Source organism: Paralichthys olivaceus, chromosome 8 (genome assembly GCF_024713975.1).
Source record: "Paralichthys olivaceus isolate ysfri-2021 chromosome 8, ASM2471397v2, whole genome shotgun sequence".
In the NCBI taxonomy this organism is placed as follows: domain Eukaryota; kingdom Metazoa; phylum Chordata; class Actinopteri; order Pleuronectiformes; family Paralichthyidae; genus Paralichthys; species Paralichthys olivaceus.
In genome coordinates this window covers 23,577,083-23,595,501 of record NC_091100.1, presented here as the reverse complement: position 1 = coordinate 23,595,501, position 18,419 = coordinate 23,577,083, and the positions used below count along the sequence as shown (strand labels likewise).

Below are 18,419 nucleotides of genomic sequence, written 5' to 3'. Positions count from 1 at the left end.
CTGCTAAATCCACAAATGAGGTTTTTCAATATTTTCATTAGCATTTGCTTCTTTGCTATTTAGCAGAGTTACATAAAAAATACTGGACGGATTACAATGGAATTTGGTGGAAGGATGCTCAGGGAAGAACCCAATTTTGGTCCAGATCTGGATCAGAGGGCAGATCCAGGAATTCTTTTTCACTTTCTTTAACATCACTAGATAGAGGGTAGTGTGTGTTCTCTGACTGCCCTTCTAGTTGAATGTGTGTGTAGATGAAGCCATGTTAGCTCTGTCCTCTGCCTCTAGTCTTTATGCTAAGATAACTAAAACCTGACCGTGCTTAAGACTAAACACAAAGGCACAAGATTGATATGTATTTTGACAGTTTTATTCTCACAGAAAAGAAAGACGTATATTTCCCAAAATTGTGAACTATTTCTTTATGGCTCAGAGTCACAATATGTTCCACAACTGAGACTATAGATCTCCCTGACGACTTTTCTAATCATAGCACAGGCCTGGATTATCTAATTACAATGCTGAGTGGAGCTCAGACTCAGATAATGAGTCAAGGTGTCAAGTTCACTTCATGCAGTCACATCTGATCACATCTGTCGAGCAGAGCGTGGAAACTTTATCAAGTCTTGTGTAACAACACGACCTACACAGATTTTCTGCCAGCTTTATTTTACTAGTACAGATTGACTCCCTTTGAAGGAAGACATTTCTGCTAAAAGTATTAAAGTAGCAAAATTGAAAATAGGACTTTTCCATCATGATGCATATTTGAATAAATAAACACAAAGTGTAAATAGCAGAAAGAGCCATAGTTATGTGTGTGTGTTTAGATGCTGGTTGCCACAGTGTGCTTATTAAGCACATTTCTGCAGCGATGCATCCCATGCCCACTGAATTTTAAACAGTCCGACACACACAAACACAAACACGCACACAACAGGGAAAGGTTGTAGTAGGCAGTTTAGCCAACATTCTGTTATACTGAGCGATCAGTGCGTATGTGTGTGTGGTGCCTGCCATGTGATTTTACTGTGTGTGATCAGTATTCCTCTAATGTCTTCACTCTGTGCATGTTGCTTTATAGGAAAACAACATTTAACACCTCTGAGGGAGCTCGTGAAAAAATATACTTCCATCTGAGATGTTGAGTGGACAGATTGTGTTTTTCTAAGTGTGTGTAGTCAAGTCGTATTTATCTGTATATCACAAAGGGTCTCTCAGGCTTTGAAGCTCTTGACTGAAACTGGTAGGAGGCAGATTTCGCAGTCAGACGGAGGTTGACATATTCCCACAGATGTGTGTGTGTGTGTATGCGTAAGTGTGTATACCAAGGTAGGGAGCAGCTGATACAGCGGTTCCCAGGGTTGTGGTCCTGCACCGTGCCAACCTCTGATGTAACACATAATGAGACCCTGAGGTAAACCAAAGTCTGTGTGTGTAAGTGGTGTTTGAGAGGGAGAGATTTATGCAAACAATGTCCGCAGAGCTCTTCACACTTCACATCGCTGGCATACTACATGGCCGAAAGTATGTGGACAACCAAGCACAATGCAAGTACTGCATGTGATTGTTAATCATCTCTCTCCTCGCTCCACTCTTTTGTGGAAACTTTCTACAACAATTTGGAAGACCTTGTGTCTGGTGAGTTTGAGGAACTGATCGTGCTTTCACACCATATGAAAACCATTTGCTTTTTCAAAAGAAGCTGAGTCTTGTTGACAAAGACAGGTCTTTTGACCAAAGTGTTAACAAATAGTTTGAAGCGCATGACCCTAAAAATATCATGGTCAGGGTTTTTCCTGCACAGAAAATTGCAACATCGAATTCAGATTTGCAGAGAGGAGCAGTAAATCACTGACAGAGGTGGTAAAACTGTAAAAAAAAACTTTTGATGGTCCAAACATCTACAAAAAGACCCAAAATGATCACTGTAAGCTGACTTAGTGGAGCTGTGCATGGCTCCCTGGGTGTCTGCCATGGGCTTGATGGTGCTGTGGCCAGGCTGTGTGCACTCTGGTCCGTGAAGAGGAGCTTCCCAGGGTCCCTGGGTCTGTGCCCCGGCTTTGTGCACTTTGCCTAGGGCTGTGGAGCTGTGTGTGGCTGCCTGGGTGTCTGCCCCAGGCTTGGTATATGTCTAAATACCACCCACGCCATATTTTCAGCCGGGAAAAACCTAATAGTATACTTAACTTCATTATGATTTCCTGGTAACATTTTATTTTATGATTTGATATTTACTTTTTCTTTTTCTTTCCCTTACTAATATGAAGTGTGTTAACTGACTTTTGTTTGACTTGTTAAAGGTTAAAACCATTTAATTTACTTCCCGAACTAATAATGAAATGGAAATAAGTAAATAAATGACATCTCTATTCAGCACTTCTGTTTCAGTTTCAAGGAACTGAGATGATGCATGCTGCTAATAGTCAACTGTTATTGCTCAAGGCGACGAATAATATTACAAAGATAAGTCAGAAAGTCATCTGTGCACCTATCCTTGAAAAAATAATTTATTTCATCATTTGTTTGTCGTTAGAAAGTTTATTTTTGTATTGGTATAAGTATGTTGAAGTGTGAATTATCAACAAATTGAAAATAAATTGTAAAGCCTTGAGAACTGTGATTTACATATATGTACCTGTATACATACTGTGTATGTGTACAGTACTGGGGTGTGAAGATTGCGTCCATTGCTAAAAAAAACCTCTGAAATAGCAAACATGTAATGTATGAAAAATTAATAAAAGAAAACAGTGAATCACTCAAACTGGTTAAGAACTGGCACTGTACTAGTATAAACCAAAACTTTACCAAAAAAACATTATAATTAGACACACTTATTGCTGCATTTTGGGAAATGTGCACACTGGTTTGGCAAAGAGATGTCTACACAAAGCTTTGTGTCGCATTGTATCAACCAAAGGGCTGCATTTGGTTGAAAGCTGCATATGAACATTCGTATTTTGTTCATATTAGATGTGTCGTCTGAATCGGGACCACACCTTCCTGTCACAACACATTAACAGGCAGGACAGTGTACCACATATGATAATAAATCCAACTGGAAATATTTTCAGTGATGACAGGGACCAGGAGCCACTTTGAGGAAGGGCTGATGCACTGAGCTCTGTTTGTATCAATGCATCTTCTTCCTGTGGCTGTGTGCGACTCCTGTTCCCCCTCACACTCTCTTAAGGCTGTAGGTGCGAATAGCTGATAATTGTAGATGGAGATACACAGGCGCTCTGAAATGCACGCACACATGCACTCACTCTCTCACACACACTCACACACACACTCACACACTCACATACACTGCTGACACAGTGATATGATAACCTGCCTTCAGACTTTTGAGGCATCCTCACACACTCACACACACATAGGGCTTTGTAATGGAGTGGAATTTTATGGCAGCACTCAAATTTTTTGCCAACACAGCATTCTGAATTGTGCTACAGCAAAACCTCTCTCCTCCTTCTCCTCTTTCTCCTCCTTCCCATCCAATCATCTCTCTTCTTTTCATCACCTTTTGTTGCCACTTCTGGCTCGTTTACTGTTCATCCCCTCACCATGCCCTTTGTACACTTTATATATGTTCAACTACTCTGCTTTTCCTCTTACTCCTCTATCTGCCCATCAATGTCCGTTCTCTTCAAATATTTTACTTCCATCGTCTTTTCTTTGTGCACTCTCTCTCACTCTTTCACACATAGTCTTCGTCCTCTTTCTGCCCCAAACGTCTGTGTTGTAAATATTTTATTTGACTAAAATCTACTTTTCTATACACTCTCTTTCTGTATCAGCCACTGTCTCATACCCACATGAATATCTAATACTTTTCTTACTCATTTTTTTCTTTCTACTTCAAAACTTTCTTTTTTCTCCTCTGTTTGACCCTCATGCTGGACTCTTTTTAATGATGCTCTCCATCTTTGTTTAACCCCAACACAATGCCCTGAAAACATTTGTTTTACTTCATCATGTCCCCGAGAGAATGGCATGTTTAGAGTTTTTAAACAGATGGAAGCTTGATTTAATATAATATAATTTGGCACCCACCACTGTGCCTTGTATAAAGTACTTCTTTAAATCTTCACTCAATTTCACTCAAGAGGACGTTATGGAGCTCACAGAGCTCCATTATTCATCTGTACAAGCAGCAGGTACGTTATCACACTGAGATCGGTGTCTTCCCCGCTGTTTTTCATAGGATTTCATTATTTTTTAAACACATTCTCTGTTACAGAGTTCATGTCCTCAGATGACTGTGACTCCTGCAGCTATTGTAAAATGCATGACCAGCACACCCATGACATCACATCAATATGTACGTGAAAATTTAAAATGACTGTCCATACAGTATCAGGATGTCTTTGTTGCTTAGCAACCGCTTTAAGCTGCTGATCAAGACCTAGATTGCTTGGCAGAGTAATAATGTGAATATATTGTTTGTTGATTAAAAAAAGATGGATTTGCTCTTTTTCTTTTTTAATTTGATAATGTGTTATTTGCATTTCATCAAAGCAATAACTCAGCCGATGTGCTGCCTTGTTATCACACTGAAACAAAACCTTATGGCTTGTTGCTGAATTCACAAGAACAACATGGACACAAAATGCCTCTATCTGACTCAGATGAATAACTGATAACTGATTAAGGAAAACTGGAAGGAGTGAGCGGGAGGTGGAGACAGAGATGGAAAAAAGGAATAATAGGTGGAAAAATCGAGGAGAGACAAAGGTGTGAGGGACACTACCTTCATGACAGGCTGAGCAAAATACTTTGCACTCCAATCACACAAGCCCGTCTGGAGGGCAGCACTGATGTAGTTCCTGTGACCACCCGGCTCATCACCGTCCTCTCCTGCCTGTGCACACACAAAAACAAGACCAGGTCAAATCTACTGTAGAATGTAGCTGGACCTTATTTGGTCAATGTGTGAAATCGAGAACATAGTTGAAAACTGCTGCGGAATCAATTTTAACAACTACTTTAAATGGAAAGTAGCTAAATCCTGCTCGAATACCCGCTAATACTCAAATTAGCATATTCATATTCTCCTCATCTATGTGATCACATATACTGTAATTTAAAAATGGCTGTGCTGTGAGTTTAGCTACAGTATATAGTTACATAATAAATGATCACTCAGAGAGAAAGTTAGAAGAGACAGAAGCCTCGGTCTGCTCCACCTTTCTGACACTCACTGAAGAGAGTGAGTGAGACAGAGAGCGGGGAGCCTCTCACTGGGCTGCACTGGTGACTCTCCTCTATGGCAAGTAGCTCAACAGTATTACTCTTACTAGCTTTAATCTCTAATCTCTCTATTTTGAATCTAACTTCAACTTCTGAACATTGTTGCTGTTGGTTAAAGCTTATAATATCTCCACACGGGCTGAGCTACACATTCTTGATCAGAAGAATTCCTTTACCTGCTCTGGTCCCTTGTCAAACATCTTGCGAGTGCGGGGGAACTGGTGGGAGTGGGGTGCTTGTCCTCCCAGTGTTGGGGTGTAGGGGGGCCGTGTGGCTGGCTGCTCTCTTGCGGGGGGTTTGGGCACCTCGTTGGTCAGACTGGAGCTGCTGGTGCTGGGCATGGGCGGAGACCCACTGTGGGAACACGTAAATGAACAAAAGACAATTAAGATACAAAGGCAGAGGTTGGACATTTGTATAATCACAAGCATACAATATTATTTTTGAATGGAGAGAGAACAAGACTATGAATGAAGCATAAGACTAAATACTTTTTGACCACATCAAGGGCCTGACAGAGGAGTGGGATACACAAGTGTAGGGATTTACATTCTGCTTTTATGGAAGCTGTATTTCATCCTTCACTTATATAATGTAAAGGATGAAGGTTCTTTGACTATATCAGTGACACAGATGTTGACTGTTCTTACATGTACACATTTAATGTGTTAACGAGGATTCTGTTCCATCTTTTTTTTGGTCTTTACATCTCATTAGTTTCTGTCTTTGATCTCATGTCCTTGTTAATATCCCATCTATATAATGAAACAAGGAGTGAATTGTGGTTTCTTGCACTTAAATGAGTTTCACGTATATCAGGAAATTCTTGCGCGTGAGACACGTTCCCTCACCCGGCCTGATGAATGTGCGTGCCCTTGCTGGTAGGGCTGGCTGGAGCCGACTGGGTGAGAGAGCCAGATTCCAGGATTCTCTGAGGTCGAGCGTTCATCGTTGCCTGAGGGGAAACAGAATGGGTTAAGTTCACCTTTATGTAATAAAATATCCCAAATCAGGGTAGTCCACAAAAAGTGGGAAGAACTTTAGAAAGTACAGTTTGACTACATTTCCAGAACTTGATCTTATTAAATGGAGAAGGTAATATAACCTCTTCATTGCGAGTTGTCTAATGGCTGCTCACAAGGGAGGGGTAAACTTAATAAAGACAACAGAGGCAAAGCGTCACTGATGAATAGCAGAGTTGTTGTTTACTCAGGTGGAGAGAAACTCGTAGAAGTAAATGTGGTTATCGCAGGCAAATACATTTTACTAGCTGGGATTGCCTTTAACTTGATTTTTGTGCTAATTGCAGGATTGCGGCAAGTATCTTTTGTTTGTGGTGAGGGTCTAAATGTTTTTTATGCAAAGTTTATCTACAGCATTTGTGATTGTGAAAAGACAGCAATCACTAAACTTTGCTGGGGGTGCTTCCTTAAGAAGCAACTGGAAATGAAACAAAATAGCAGCTAACAGGGTTATTATGGAAATAGCTCTGTCACTAATCTAAGTACATTTTCTACTCAAGCACAAGATCAATATGATGAGAAAGACATAAAAAAAGACAGATAAAGAACTGAGCAATATACAGAACTTTTTCTACATTTCTAATGACAGAACTGAGCCCGACACTGCAGCATTAATCCTGAGAGTTAGAAAGTGGCAGCAGCTATACTCTGGGAAAAGCACATACAAAAGGATCTTTGAGATGAGAGGTTATCAAGCCTTTACTATTCTAAAAGGTCAAAGGTTTATTCCCTCAGTGTCAGCGTGCATCTGTTTACATCCACATATTTTCTGTTGCAGGTCACAAAATCTCACTGTATGTGTTTTCAAGCAGCAGAGATCACAGTAGACACTTTTTTACCAGACACTGTCATGAAAGCTGCAAGGTCATTGGTCTAAAGTTCATGAATTATTCATCAACCTTTGCTAAACGCCAACATGTCGTAAACAAACATCACGCTAACACAGGAGGCCAAGTGCCTTATCTGCTGACAAGCTCTTCAGAAAATGTTATGTGCAAAAAGGGGGGGGGGGGGACGGGGGACTGTGTACAGTCTCAACCCATTTTCCTTCAGTACCTCAATCCTCAACTGGCTGGAAAATGTGTGCATGCATGCAGATATAAAGGGATATGAAAACTAATGGTCTGAATGGTCCTGTTTGATTTGATTATTCAGGTCACAATTTACATCTCTGTCTGAGTAAGTAAGTTCAAAAAAGTATCTATTTCACCCAAGTGTCAAGTCAAACGAGATGAAAACAAGTCAAGTAGCAGGTCATCTGAGAGAAGTCAAACTCTCCAATGGTTCAAGAACATTCAAGCAAATCAAAGCAACTTCAATTCAACGCCCTTTAAGTGGAGAAAAGTTTAGGTATTTAAGTATCAAGTCAATTGAGACGAGTCTAAGTCTATAGTAAAAGCAGTTGAAAAAAGTCAAGTGTCAAGTTAAAGGAAATAGTTTCATGTTTAGTATCATTAATTGTCTTCAAGGCTAAAATCAATCAAGTCAAGTCACAGGTCTGTATTAGAAAGTTATAAATTATGATGCCGGCTTCTCAAGTTATAATCTCCCCTCATGATGCAATAAAGATCTACATCTCCGTCAATCAGTTTACGTTTTACATCCATCTCTGTGGAAACTATGATGTGAATAAAATGTATTGAGTGTATGTTGTCAGACAAAAAGTGGATTTGTGAGGTACCAGTGATCTTTGAACACCGAAAAACTAATCAGTTCATACCTGAGTCCCTGAGTGAAAATTTCTACTAAATGTAATATTATTGGAAGACATCAGAACTGTAAAATCATGATAAGCAATGTTAAGATTACAATCAATGGAAAAGACAAGAATTTAATAGATCAAAAGCAAAAATATATAAAACTAAGTTTTGAGAAGTTCCTTAAACATAAGATAAGAGATTGCTTTTCTTTGCTGTGGTTGGAGCATGTCTCAAATACTTGGTACATAACTCACCTACTAATTCCACAAATGTCTGTCTGTGTGTCTGTGGAACCATTCATCTTATCAGGTCGACACTTGTGTATTCCTAATGGCCCGAGGAAGTGCAGTGTCAACTTTAGACACATGATATAATCAATATTCATCAGTGTGTGAATAAATAGGTAAACAATGCCTTGCAGTCAGTGGCCGTTGGGCCTTCACTGGAAGATTCTTTCTTCTTCCACATTTGTGAAATAAACTACAGCAGTGCAGCAGCATATCGGACTGACAGACATTCTCAGGTGGTGATTTAATGTTATGTTTTGAGCAGTTTCTTAAACATATAAACAGAGGCTGCTTTTTAAATTTGTGGTGAGAGCATGTTTAATATCTGCTCTTCGGAGCCTCATTTGAAGAAATGCTTTGAAGGCACTACAGAGATATCACTTTCACAAGAACGGGACAGGAAAGACTTAAACTGTGGGTGGAGAGCCATAAAAAGTATGAAGCTTCTTTTCTCCTGAAACTCAACACACTAAAATAACACAAACAAAAAAGATGGACACATGACTTTTATCCCAGCATCATGCAGCAAGATGGACCTATTAAAAAAAGAATTTAATGCTTTCATCTGAGAAGTACATTTTAATTAGCTGCTGACCTTGTTCGCTTTGTAACAAATCAATAGCATTTGACATTTAAAATCCTAATTAAAAATGCTGAATTCCCAGATAGGCTACTGTTAACACTTGTGAACTTGGGTTGAATAGACTTTGATTAAGCTGCCGCTCACAGGCTCTCTGCAAGAAACAAAATGAATACAGGCTCCCTCTGTGATACCTCATAACCTTTAGAGACTAAAGCATTAAAAGGTTTACACTATTTATTACAGAAAGCTTAATGCTTTATTCCTGTTTTAAAAAATGACACTGGTACGACATGCCCACATGTCCAAACCAAGAATGAAGCCAGTGGAAGCACGTTATGTCCCAAGTCAAGAGAGACAGTTTAACATCAAGTCTTATACCAAAAGAAACAAATAACTCAGTCACGACAAGTCACTCAATCAACGTCTCATGTCAAATGAGACGAGTATCTAGTCTACTGAAAGAAACTGAAGTTAACAGTCAAGTCAAAGGAGACAAAAACAAGTCAAGTACCGACTGAGAAGAGTCCAAATCTCCAGTCATTTAAGAAAATTCAAGATAAGAAAATCAAGTCAAGTTTAGTTCAAGTATCGAGTCAATTGAGACGAGTCCAACTCAACAGTACAAGCTGTTTAAAAAAGTCCAAGTCAAGTCAGAGTTTTATGCTTAGTGTCACATTAACGTCACGACTTCAAAGCTAAAATCAAGTCACAAATCATTAGAAAATTGTAAGAAATTCGGTGGCCTTTAAATACTGACCAATAAAATGACACAGCCTATGATTACTCTTCTTTTCAAACCTGAGTTATTCAGGTGTTTAACATAGTTGAGACTTTATAATATAAGTGCTGAAGACTAATTATATTAAGGATCCGTGGCTATGGATGGGCTCTTTGTCTTATTTACCAAGTCAAAACTAAAGTCTTAAATCCTCACTTTTAAACCAGCGGGCCAAGTCTCACCTATTCTAAAGGCACAGCTGTAATTAACAGAAACACAGGAGGTGCAGTGCGCAATGAAATCACATCTCTCACTGTGTCAGTGCGGCTGCAAATCAGTTTGTTGTTTATGAACGTTGAGTGCTCATTTTTACAAATATAACACCTAACTATGGTTCTGCAGGTTCAGAGACTGCAGAAGCGTGCTGCAGAGCCACACAGGCAGTGTGGTGCATTAGCTGGCACAAGAAGAGTTTATTGCAATATATTGTATATCAATTCCTTTTGTTTTTTATTGCAGTCCAGTGTGGAGTCTCATTGCAGAGATGCTACTCGTCTGAAGGTAACTGAGGGGACAACTGGTGTCAGTGGTGGAAAACAGGAGACATTTTGCTTTGGGGTTAGTATGGGTGATGGACTACAGTGGTTACTATGGCTCCTAAAGTTACAGCAGCCTCTTTCCTCTGCTCTGCTCTGCCAAGCCTCGGGGAGTCATTGGCTCTTAATTGCATTTGCACAAAAGTAATGGCCTTTTGGTGGGAGAAAATGCCAGTGGGAGGGAGGGGTGTGTGCGCTGGAGATGGATATTTTTCACTGCATAAGCATGTGGTGAAAAAGCACTGAAATACACATACAGAAACAAATAAGTCGATTAGAACACCCTATCACATCACAGTGTAGAACATTAGTTGATACTCCTCTTCTTAATGACTTAAAGGTCCAGTGTGTAAGATTTAGGTGAAAGGGAACTATTGGCAGAAATTGAATTGTGGCTCAGCGGTAGAGCAGGTCGTCCAATAACCAGAAGGTTGGCAGTTTGATCCCCGCTCCCGCTCGCCACGCCCGAGGTGCCCTTGAGCAAGGCACCGCCCCCCACAACATCTGCTCCCCGGGCGCTGGCAACAGCAGCCCACCGCTCCAGTATATATGTGTACATGGCATCTGTCAATGTGTGTTTCATCCAGGTGCCAACTGGATGGGTTAAATGCGGAGAACAATTTCATGTATACATGTAAACAGTGTTAAACGTGACAATAAAAGTATTTCTTCTTCTAATAATGTTAATAATTTAATAGTAGAATAATCCTCATGATGTTTTCACTAGTTCGTTCTAAATTGTATGAATTGTAGTTTCTTTACCCCAGAAAAGACCCTTTATATTTAAATACTTTATATTTACATTGAGGGGGTCCTCTCTATGGAGGCCGCCATGTTTTTTACATTAGTCCAGACTGAACAAACTAAACACCTTTTGAGTTTTTATGACAACTGAAGCTACCACAGTTTCTTTCTCATGTTTGGAAGGAGAGGGTGAGGTGAGGGGTGTTCAGCTGCAACATGCAACTTCAACACTTGATATCACACAATTTCTACACACTGTACCTTTAAAACAAGGACGTTAAAGTTGTTTTAATCAACCACTAAACAGCCAGAGCTCAACTCTTTCATGAACATGTGTGTGTGGTAAAGACATGCTTGGTGATCCAGTAGCTTTGAGGACAAAAAAACCCATAACAAACCTTGTATGCTATGCTGTTGAGGACCTTCATGGCCAGGTCCGACACCTCAGGAAACGGGTCTGCGGCGAGATGTAGCAGCACTCTCCAGATCTGAGTGTAAACGCTGTTGAAGGACACACCTGGAAAAGACACACAAAAGCAAATCATTTTGAGGGATAACAAATTATTTGAAGGTGAAATATCACGTAAATTAACATAGAAATACATCAGCATTTAAACATCACTTTGGTGCAACATCGCTACTGAGTTCATTACCACGCAGGACTAACAGCTAAGTGAAACTGCACAATCATCTCATTAGCATCATGATCCCCTCCCCCAGTTATTCTCCTCTACTGCAGTTGTTGGATATGTTGAGGGGACAGGGGGAAAAAGACCTCCAGTGTCAGGTAATGTACATCATTAATCAAAACACAAACAAGAGGAACACACGCACACACACACACACACACACACACACACACACACACACACACACACACGACAAGCAGCTGACTCTCCTCATCCACAGAGCTTCATTGCTGTCAATTATAACTGTTATCATGAATACAAATGAACCAAGCGTCTCCTTCTGGTTTAGCTCATCTGTTCTTGTCTTCAGCTTTCCATTGTAGTGACACTTCAGTTACACTCTCCAGTTTATACTTAAACGTAGGATTTTGACCCTCCATGTCCTCCATGTTTACTTCTTTCTTCTCCCTCTCATCAAGGCCTGGGACCCTGTCACTGCACTGCACTGATGCCCCTGCCTCTCGTGCTTACTTACAATATATTGCACATCAATCAATCTCATCTCATAGTATTTTTAAATTAAATGTTTGTTTCCTTTCTTATATTCTTTTATCTTTATACTTATACACATATACACCACAGCAAATTCCTTGTATGTGTAAACCTGCTTGGCAATAAGAGCTAATTCTGATACTTTCCTCAACCTGCCAGTCACACTACTCATTGTTTGCAACAATCCTCCTCCTTCTCCACCACACATTCTTCCTAATTTGGGGCTTTTACTTGTTCAACATGTTGCCACTGCAGTGCATTGAGCCTCCATCACTTTTCCTCAATCTGTGGTCTTTCTCTTCTCCCTCTGTGTCAGCTGTGGGGACACTGAACTGTAATAATCTACAACTGTTGCTGTCTCTCTTTCTCTTTGCTTTTCCGTTTTCATCCTCCCTTTCCTTCTTCGCTGATCTTTACTCTCATTCAGGGTGGTCATATAAACTTGACCTCTGAGAATGACCTCTCATTTTATTTTTCATCATCTTCCTACACCTTTGCCCTGTTACCCACCTTCCCATGAGTGCTGCAAAACCCCTGGGATGTTGTAGGGATGAGGGACTGATTTAAACCTGGAACCTCTAAAAGCTCAGACTCCTCTGCAGAGAGACCAAAAGGCATTCACTGGTCCAAAGCTTCAAAGATAAGAGACCAACAAGTGAAGATTCCTAGAATGGAGGAGAATACAAGGGCTACAGCTGGAGAGATACGTAACTAAACTGGAAAAGTTGAGGAGCAGAACGGCTAGAAAGAGGCAACATGGAGAAAGGTTATAAACAGACAGGACCCCTATATTTCCTGCGTGCTCTGAGGTACGGCAGAGATGGGTCAAAAAGACAAAAAGAGCTGGAGGAGGATCACAGAGAAAGATAGAACCCAAGAGAAGGGAGAAAGAGAGGGCACAGGTAACCGAGGGAGAAAGAGTCAGAGTGAGTTAAAGAGGTGATCAGGTTGTAGCCTGAGGGGCAGGATGTGATTAGCGACAGCTAGCCAGTGCACTAGCTGCTTCAGTAAACAGCCAGTTGATAGATGTGATATACAGTTCCTCTCCCATATAACCGTTGCGCTACATTACGGGTACACACAAATTACCCCTGGACCGCCTCTATGTCGTCCACATGACAGTGGGTATTACTCACTGGCTTGGCGCTGCACCAGTGGCTTGTCCTGACTTGACACTTGCATCACTCTAAGACTTGAGCAGAGTGAAATGGATGTACAGTAGTAAAGATTTTAACATATAAGTTAAATGAAACACTGCATCACTGTTTTACGGCCTCCTCAGTTCAGGCAAATGACATAAAATACTCTTAACTCTGCATCGTGAGTTTTGGAGCTTTAAATGTTTGAGGCATAAAAAAATGCATCAAAAACAGTTGAGACCAAACTCTTCTATGAGGCCTATTTTTTGTATTTATTTCACAGGGCGATGAACGCAGTATTACACCTGTGATGCTCTTTAAATGGGAGAGAGCTTCAAAAACACTGACATAGGTAGAAGTTAACATCAGCCCTTGATGTGAGAAAAATGTTAATGCAGATACAGAAAATGTCTGAGTTACAGTATTACAAAAATTATGAATTATTATAAAATAATCTCATCAACTCTTTGATGGCCATGGAGTTCTGTACAGATATTCATGGTGACCAGGTGACGAATCCCACTGACTGGGACGATTCTCTGACCTTGATATCGTGCTCAAGTGAGGATTACATTTATGGATTGGACGTGAAATTTGGCGCAATTATCAGAGAATGAATGACTGTGGAGGGTTGGCTATATGCTTTGCAAGTAGACAGTGCTGACACGGACTTCACCAGGTAAACAAAACCCTGGACGGATGGAAGAGTCCAACTGTAGGAAAGGTTGGAAGCTCATTATGTCTTCATGTGTGGCTCCCACATTGTTATCAACATTCCTCTTCCAGGATTCATCTCAGGATTAATCCACTGATACCAGATGAATACTGGGGATCCACTAACTTTGATCCAGTACCACCAGTCAACTTTAATGTTAGAAATACTAAAAATATCTCAACATCTACTAGACGGGCTGAAAAACCCTTGGTGCAGTTATTCATGGTCCCCACAGGATACATGACCTGAAATCTGGAGAAGTTAGAAGATGCAGACTAACTGAAAAGAGGGGCCTGCTGGATGGTGTGGTGTAAGGAGCTCAGTGATATACTCCACATTATTCAGAGCCTTGTTTGTGATTAAACGCAACTGCCACTGCACTGAAGCAAATTTTCTTTTTTCTTTATGCTGCTGAATACTGTTACCAGCATCCATTTATGAGCTCTGCCCTGCTTGTTTATACATGCAGCCCTCAGCGAGGTGGGAGTTATATACAAGTGTGCAGTGAGGCTGTGATGGGGGCACAGCTTAGAAGGCAGGGGGCTAATATGTCTTTTAACATGTTTACACAGGTACCTCATGCCACTACGGCCAACAAGCAGCTTGAAAAGGGTTTAATGAAACGCTGAAAGCTAAATTTTTCTGATAAAGGGTATGATAGAGAATTCTTTGCTGGGTTGTTTTTATTGCTGTCTCTTCCTGTCTTTTATTTCTAAGCTTTGATGTCCCATGTTATCTGGACACCACTAGAGAACCATCCTATTGGAGATGACCAACAGGGCCAAGCTTTAGTCCGAGCTTGATTAACTCTGGATTAGTTATAAAAAACTGAGCTGATGTGTCTGATATAAAGGGAAAAGGTAGAGAGTAAAAGGAAATAAGCGACAGGAAAATATGTAATTCTGCACAGATTTATCCAGCAAACTGAGTTAAAGGTTAAACTAGGCTGATTCCTCAATATTGATGGTGAGATTGACTGGGTCAGGTACACCTGGATTAGAGTGGGTTTCATTTAAGCAACAAATCAAAAGGACATCTCACTATATCTAACCCATGCCTAGTTAAATTTAGTTCCCTCCTGCATTTCCACCCAAAAAAAAAGAAGGAAAAACTAAACAAAAAGCACAAAGTGGGTCATGCCAGGGCTGCTGGGAGATTACGAGACATTTGTAACTTGAAATAAAACAATAAAAAAAGAGAAAGGTAGAAAAATGGGAACCACCAGTTTCACGTTCCCCTTTTTCCGCATAGTGGAAGTGAGTTAATGGTTTTCCTGGTTGCACACACGCTGGCTGTCAGGACGCATGGTGGAGCCCGCCAATCACCTGGGAGCCCTGGTAAGTGAGCCGGTTCAACTTCAGCGTGTGTACGAGGAAAAGCACTTAAAAGCCCCTTTTCCCACCCTCAGTTCTGCTGTGCTTTACACATCTAAAACCTTATTCACACTTTTCTATTCTTGGACTGAGCTTTTCTGCCTGTCCTTGCTGTCGTTTGAGGGGTTCCACCCTCTCTTGGGTGCCCCAACTCGAGGTCTGTCTCTCTAGTGGCAGCACTTTGAAATGGTGGTTTTTACACGGAATTTTCTCTAAGGTGCAGGGGAGGGATAAGGGCTTCTATGTGTTGAACCATGCAAACCTGCCCCAGCTACAGACTGCAGCCTGCAGTAATCACCCTACTGACTACATTTACATAACTGAAGCTGATACCAACCGCTACATGAGCAATTAGCATGCTGCTCACAGGAGAGAAACATCATGCAAAATTTATATTATGATGACATCATGAATGAATTAATAGTTGATGAGGCTAACATGTTAGCAAACACTAGCCTGGTTACACACACACACAAAGCCCTCACAAAGCTGCATTTATATTGATTTACTGTTGTGTTGCTGATTCATCATCATTTTTCTTTTTAGCTCCTCAGAAAGTGGCTCTTAATTTTGCTAGATGCTTCATCAGTGTTTGCTAGGTAATTGCTGACTTTGATCAGTTTTGGTTAAGTACTGTGGGTTCATCAGATGGTTTTGATTTTTTTGGTTGGAATCAGCTGCTGCCTGTTTCAGGATCTCGTGGGCTAGAAAAATCCAATACAGACACCCGCTCTTGTTTTTTTTGCAGACGACCAACAAATAAAATAAAAAGTGTTTCAGAAATGGATAATGGTGATAGATCGTGATCATGCTGGTGGTTTGTGACTTTGGATTGTGGATTGTGGTGGTGGATCACCATCATGGTCACGGCTGATAAGGACAATGACCGTTACAGATAATAACTCCTCCATTTCAATAGTCATTGCTGCTCCTTTCATCTCTATCAGACTGTTCCCATGTATAAATACTTTTGAAAAAACTGACACACCTATCCATTATGCTAAAACCTATTTCTTTTAATCAGTGTTGTAAATGCGTTTTTTTCCTTACTGTTGTTGAGGGTTGATGACAGACGTTGTCTTATTAAGCCCTATGAGGCAAATTGTGATTTGTGAATATGGACTAAACAAATCAAATCTGATCGAATGATTGATTGAAACCAACCCTACAGGTAATGTTCATGTGTTTCAAACTGTTTCTAGCATTTGAAGCTAAATGACATCACTATGACATTATCAAGGGTTATTTTGTCAGACAGTGTTCAATTGTGTCATCATGACCAGTAGACTCAACTTGCACATTTAGTTAGAAATGAATGTGTAACAAAATTGAATTGATTTGAATTACCTATGAGAGAGTTGAGGGAAGAATAGGAGGACACCCTTCGCATTTTGTCGATGGTCTCAAAGGACAGGATGTACTCATCATTGTCGGGGCTCCCTAGGGTGCTGCTGGCGCTGCTGCTGGTGCTCAGGTTACCAGGAGAGAAAGCTGCTGGTCCACCTGAATGAATGAACACACACACACACACACTTAAGCCTTAGATCCAATCATCAAAACACACGAGTGTTTAACACACAAAGAGGCCCTTATTTCGTTTAGAAAGCTCTTTAGCTGCTGTAAAAGTGCTACATAAATAAACTTTATTACAGCTACTATTGCTGTAAAAAGACAAAAACAAATCCAATAGCCAAATCAAAATCAAATAGAGTGTGAGATGTGTAAACAGTCCTTATATCTGGAGCCAACACTCCAACACAAAAACCTGCTTATACCTTAATTTCATCTGTCAGCCTCAGTCACCTCCTCCTGTAAATCTCCATATCAGCAAACATTACTCTGACTCATACAAAACCAATTGCACATGCATCCTGCACACTGACTGCAGGCTGAAATGTGGAAATGGGGATTGGTGGAGAATGGAGATACGCTCTGTGCTTATTGATGATAAACACCACTGCATATTGGAATAAGCATGGAGAATGCGCGAATTAGAAATGGTGTCAGCAGTAGGTTATGCGCTCCACCAAGTGCCAGTGATTGAGCTACGCTCAGGGCTTATGCAGACGTCAGCTGCAGAGAGAAGGGGCACGGTTAGCGTTGGCTGAATCAATGAAATGTGGCACCAACTGTGTTAAGAGCTTAGTTTGGATAGCAGGTCATGTGATCCGAATCCTGTGAACATAGATGTTTGGGTGGCATGATTATGGGCTAATTAGTAACAAGATTGTCTTGCCGAATATTAAACTCATTATTTTTTACAATTCTATCACAACAAATAAAACATGTCAACGATTAATGTGTAATTCAAACCACAGAGAGACATTTTCCCAGTGAAAGCTGTGTCTCTTCTTGAAGCTAAAGCTACAGTAAATACATGCCCCCACTAAACGTAGTGAAATTAAAGGGGAGCATAGGTTCAAAGAGATTGCAGATACAGGAGAAGGGTTTAATTGCAGCTGCAATGATTCTTGGGAAGCGGAGAAAATTGTAGTAGTCTGTGATCAGCGACTGTGACCGTCACAAACAAAAAGCACAAAGGGTGAGTTATTCGATTTTTCCTAGTTAATTGATTTCATTACATTAAGAGGTAAACAACATGGCAGTAGAATGGATATTTCCTGCTTATAGTGGATTCAACAGTAAACTGTGAGCTTGTATCAACAGGCCTACAGTTCAGCACCATGGACAGTTCCCTGCTTCCACTGGTGCCCATGCAGATGAGGGGAGATCTGTACTGTGGTACTGGTGCTGAAAGCTAGGATGGAACTGTGAAGAAAGTTTCCATAAGACTGATCATATTCCTGGTCAGACAGATATGCATGCACTTCTATACATACCACAATCATGGGTATGTGCAAATAGACACATTCAACATATGAGACGGTTGAGAACAATGTCGTATTTACTCAAAACCACTTGCTGATTGAAGATTTCAGGCGTGGCCTTTACTCCTATCACAGGCTCCTATCACATGACTTCAAGAAAATGTCTAAGCTACTTGTGTAGGACGTGAAATGGATAATCACTTACAAGCATTGCTGACCCTGTTGTCTTTGCTAACAGCAGTTGAGCAGTTCAATTCTGCATCATAAAATAATA

General features: G+C 40.6%; 1 protein-coding gene across 5 annotated transcripts in view; it reads right to left on the bottom strand.

Annotated features, from left to right (window-relative positions):
• The window catches only part of rptor (regulatory associated protein of MTOR, complex 1), a 156,552-nt gene that overhangs the window by 24,329 nt on the left and 113,804 nt on the right, over positions 1 to 18,419 (bottom strand). For all 5 annotated transcript variants that reach the window (XM_069530538.1, XM_069530534.1, XM_069530535.1 and 2 more), the window contains exons 21-25: positions 16,665 to 16,820; positions 11,308 to 11,426; positions 6,111 to 6,214; positions 5,436 to 5,613; positions 4,760 to 4,870 (exon numbers count right to left, since the gene is read on the bottom strand). In XM_069530538.1, the coding sequence (XP_069386639.1) occupies positions 4,760 to 4,870; positions 5,436 to 5,613; positions 6,111 to 6,214; positions 11,308 to 11,426; positions 16,665 to 16,820 (668 nt within the window). The remainder of the gene's footprint in view (positions 1 to 4,759; positions 4,871 to 5,435; positions 5,614 to 6,110; positions 6,215 to 11,307; positions 11,427 to 16,664; positions 16,821 to 18,419) is intronic.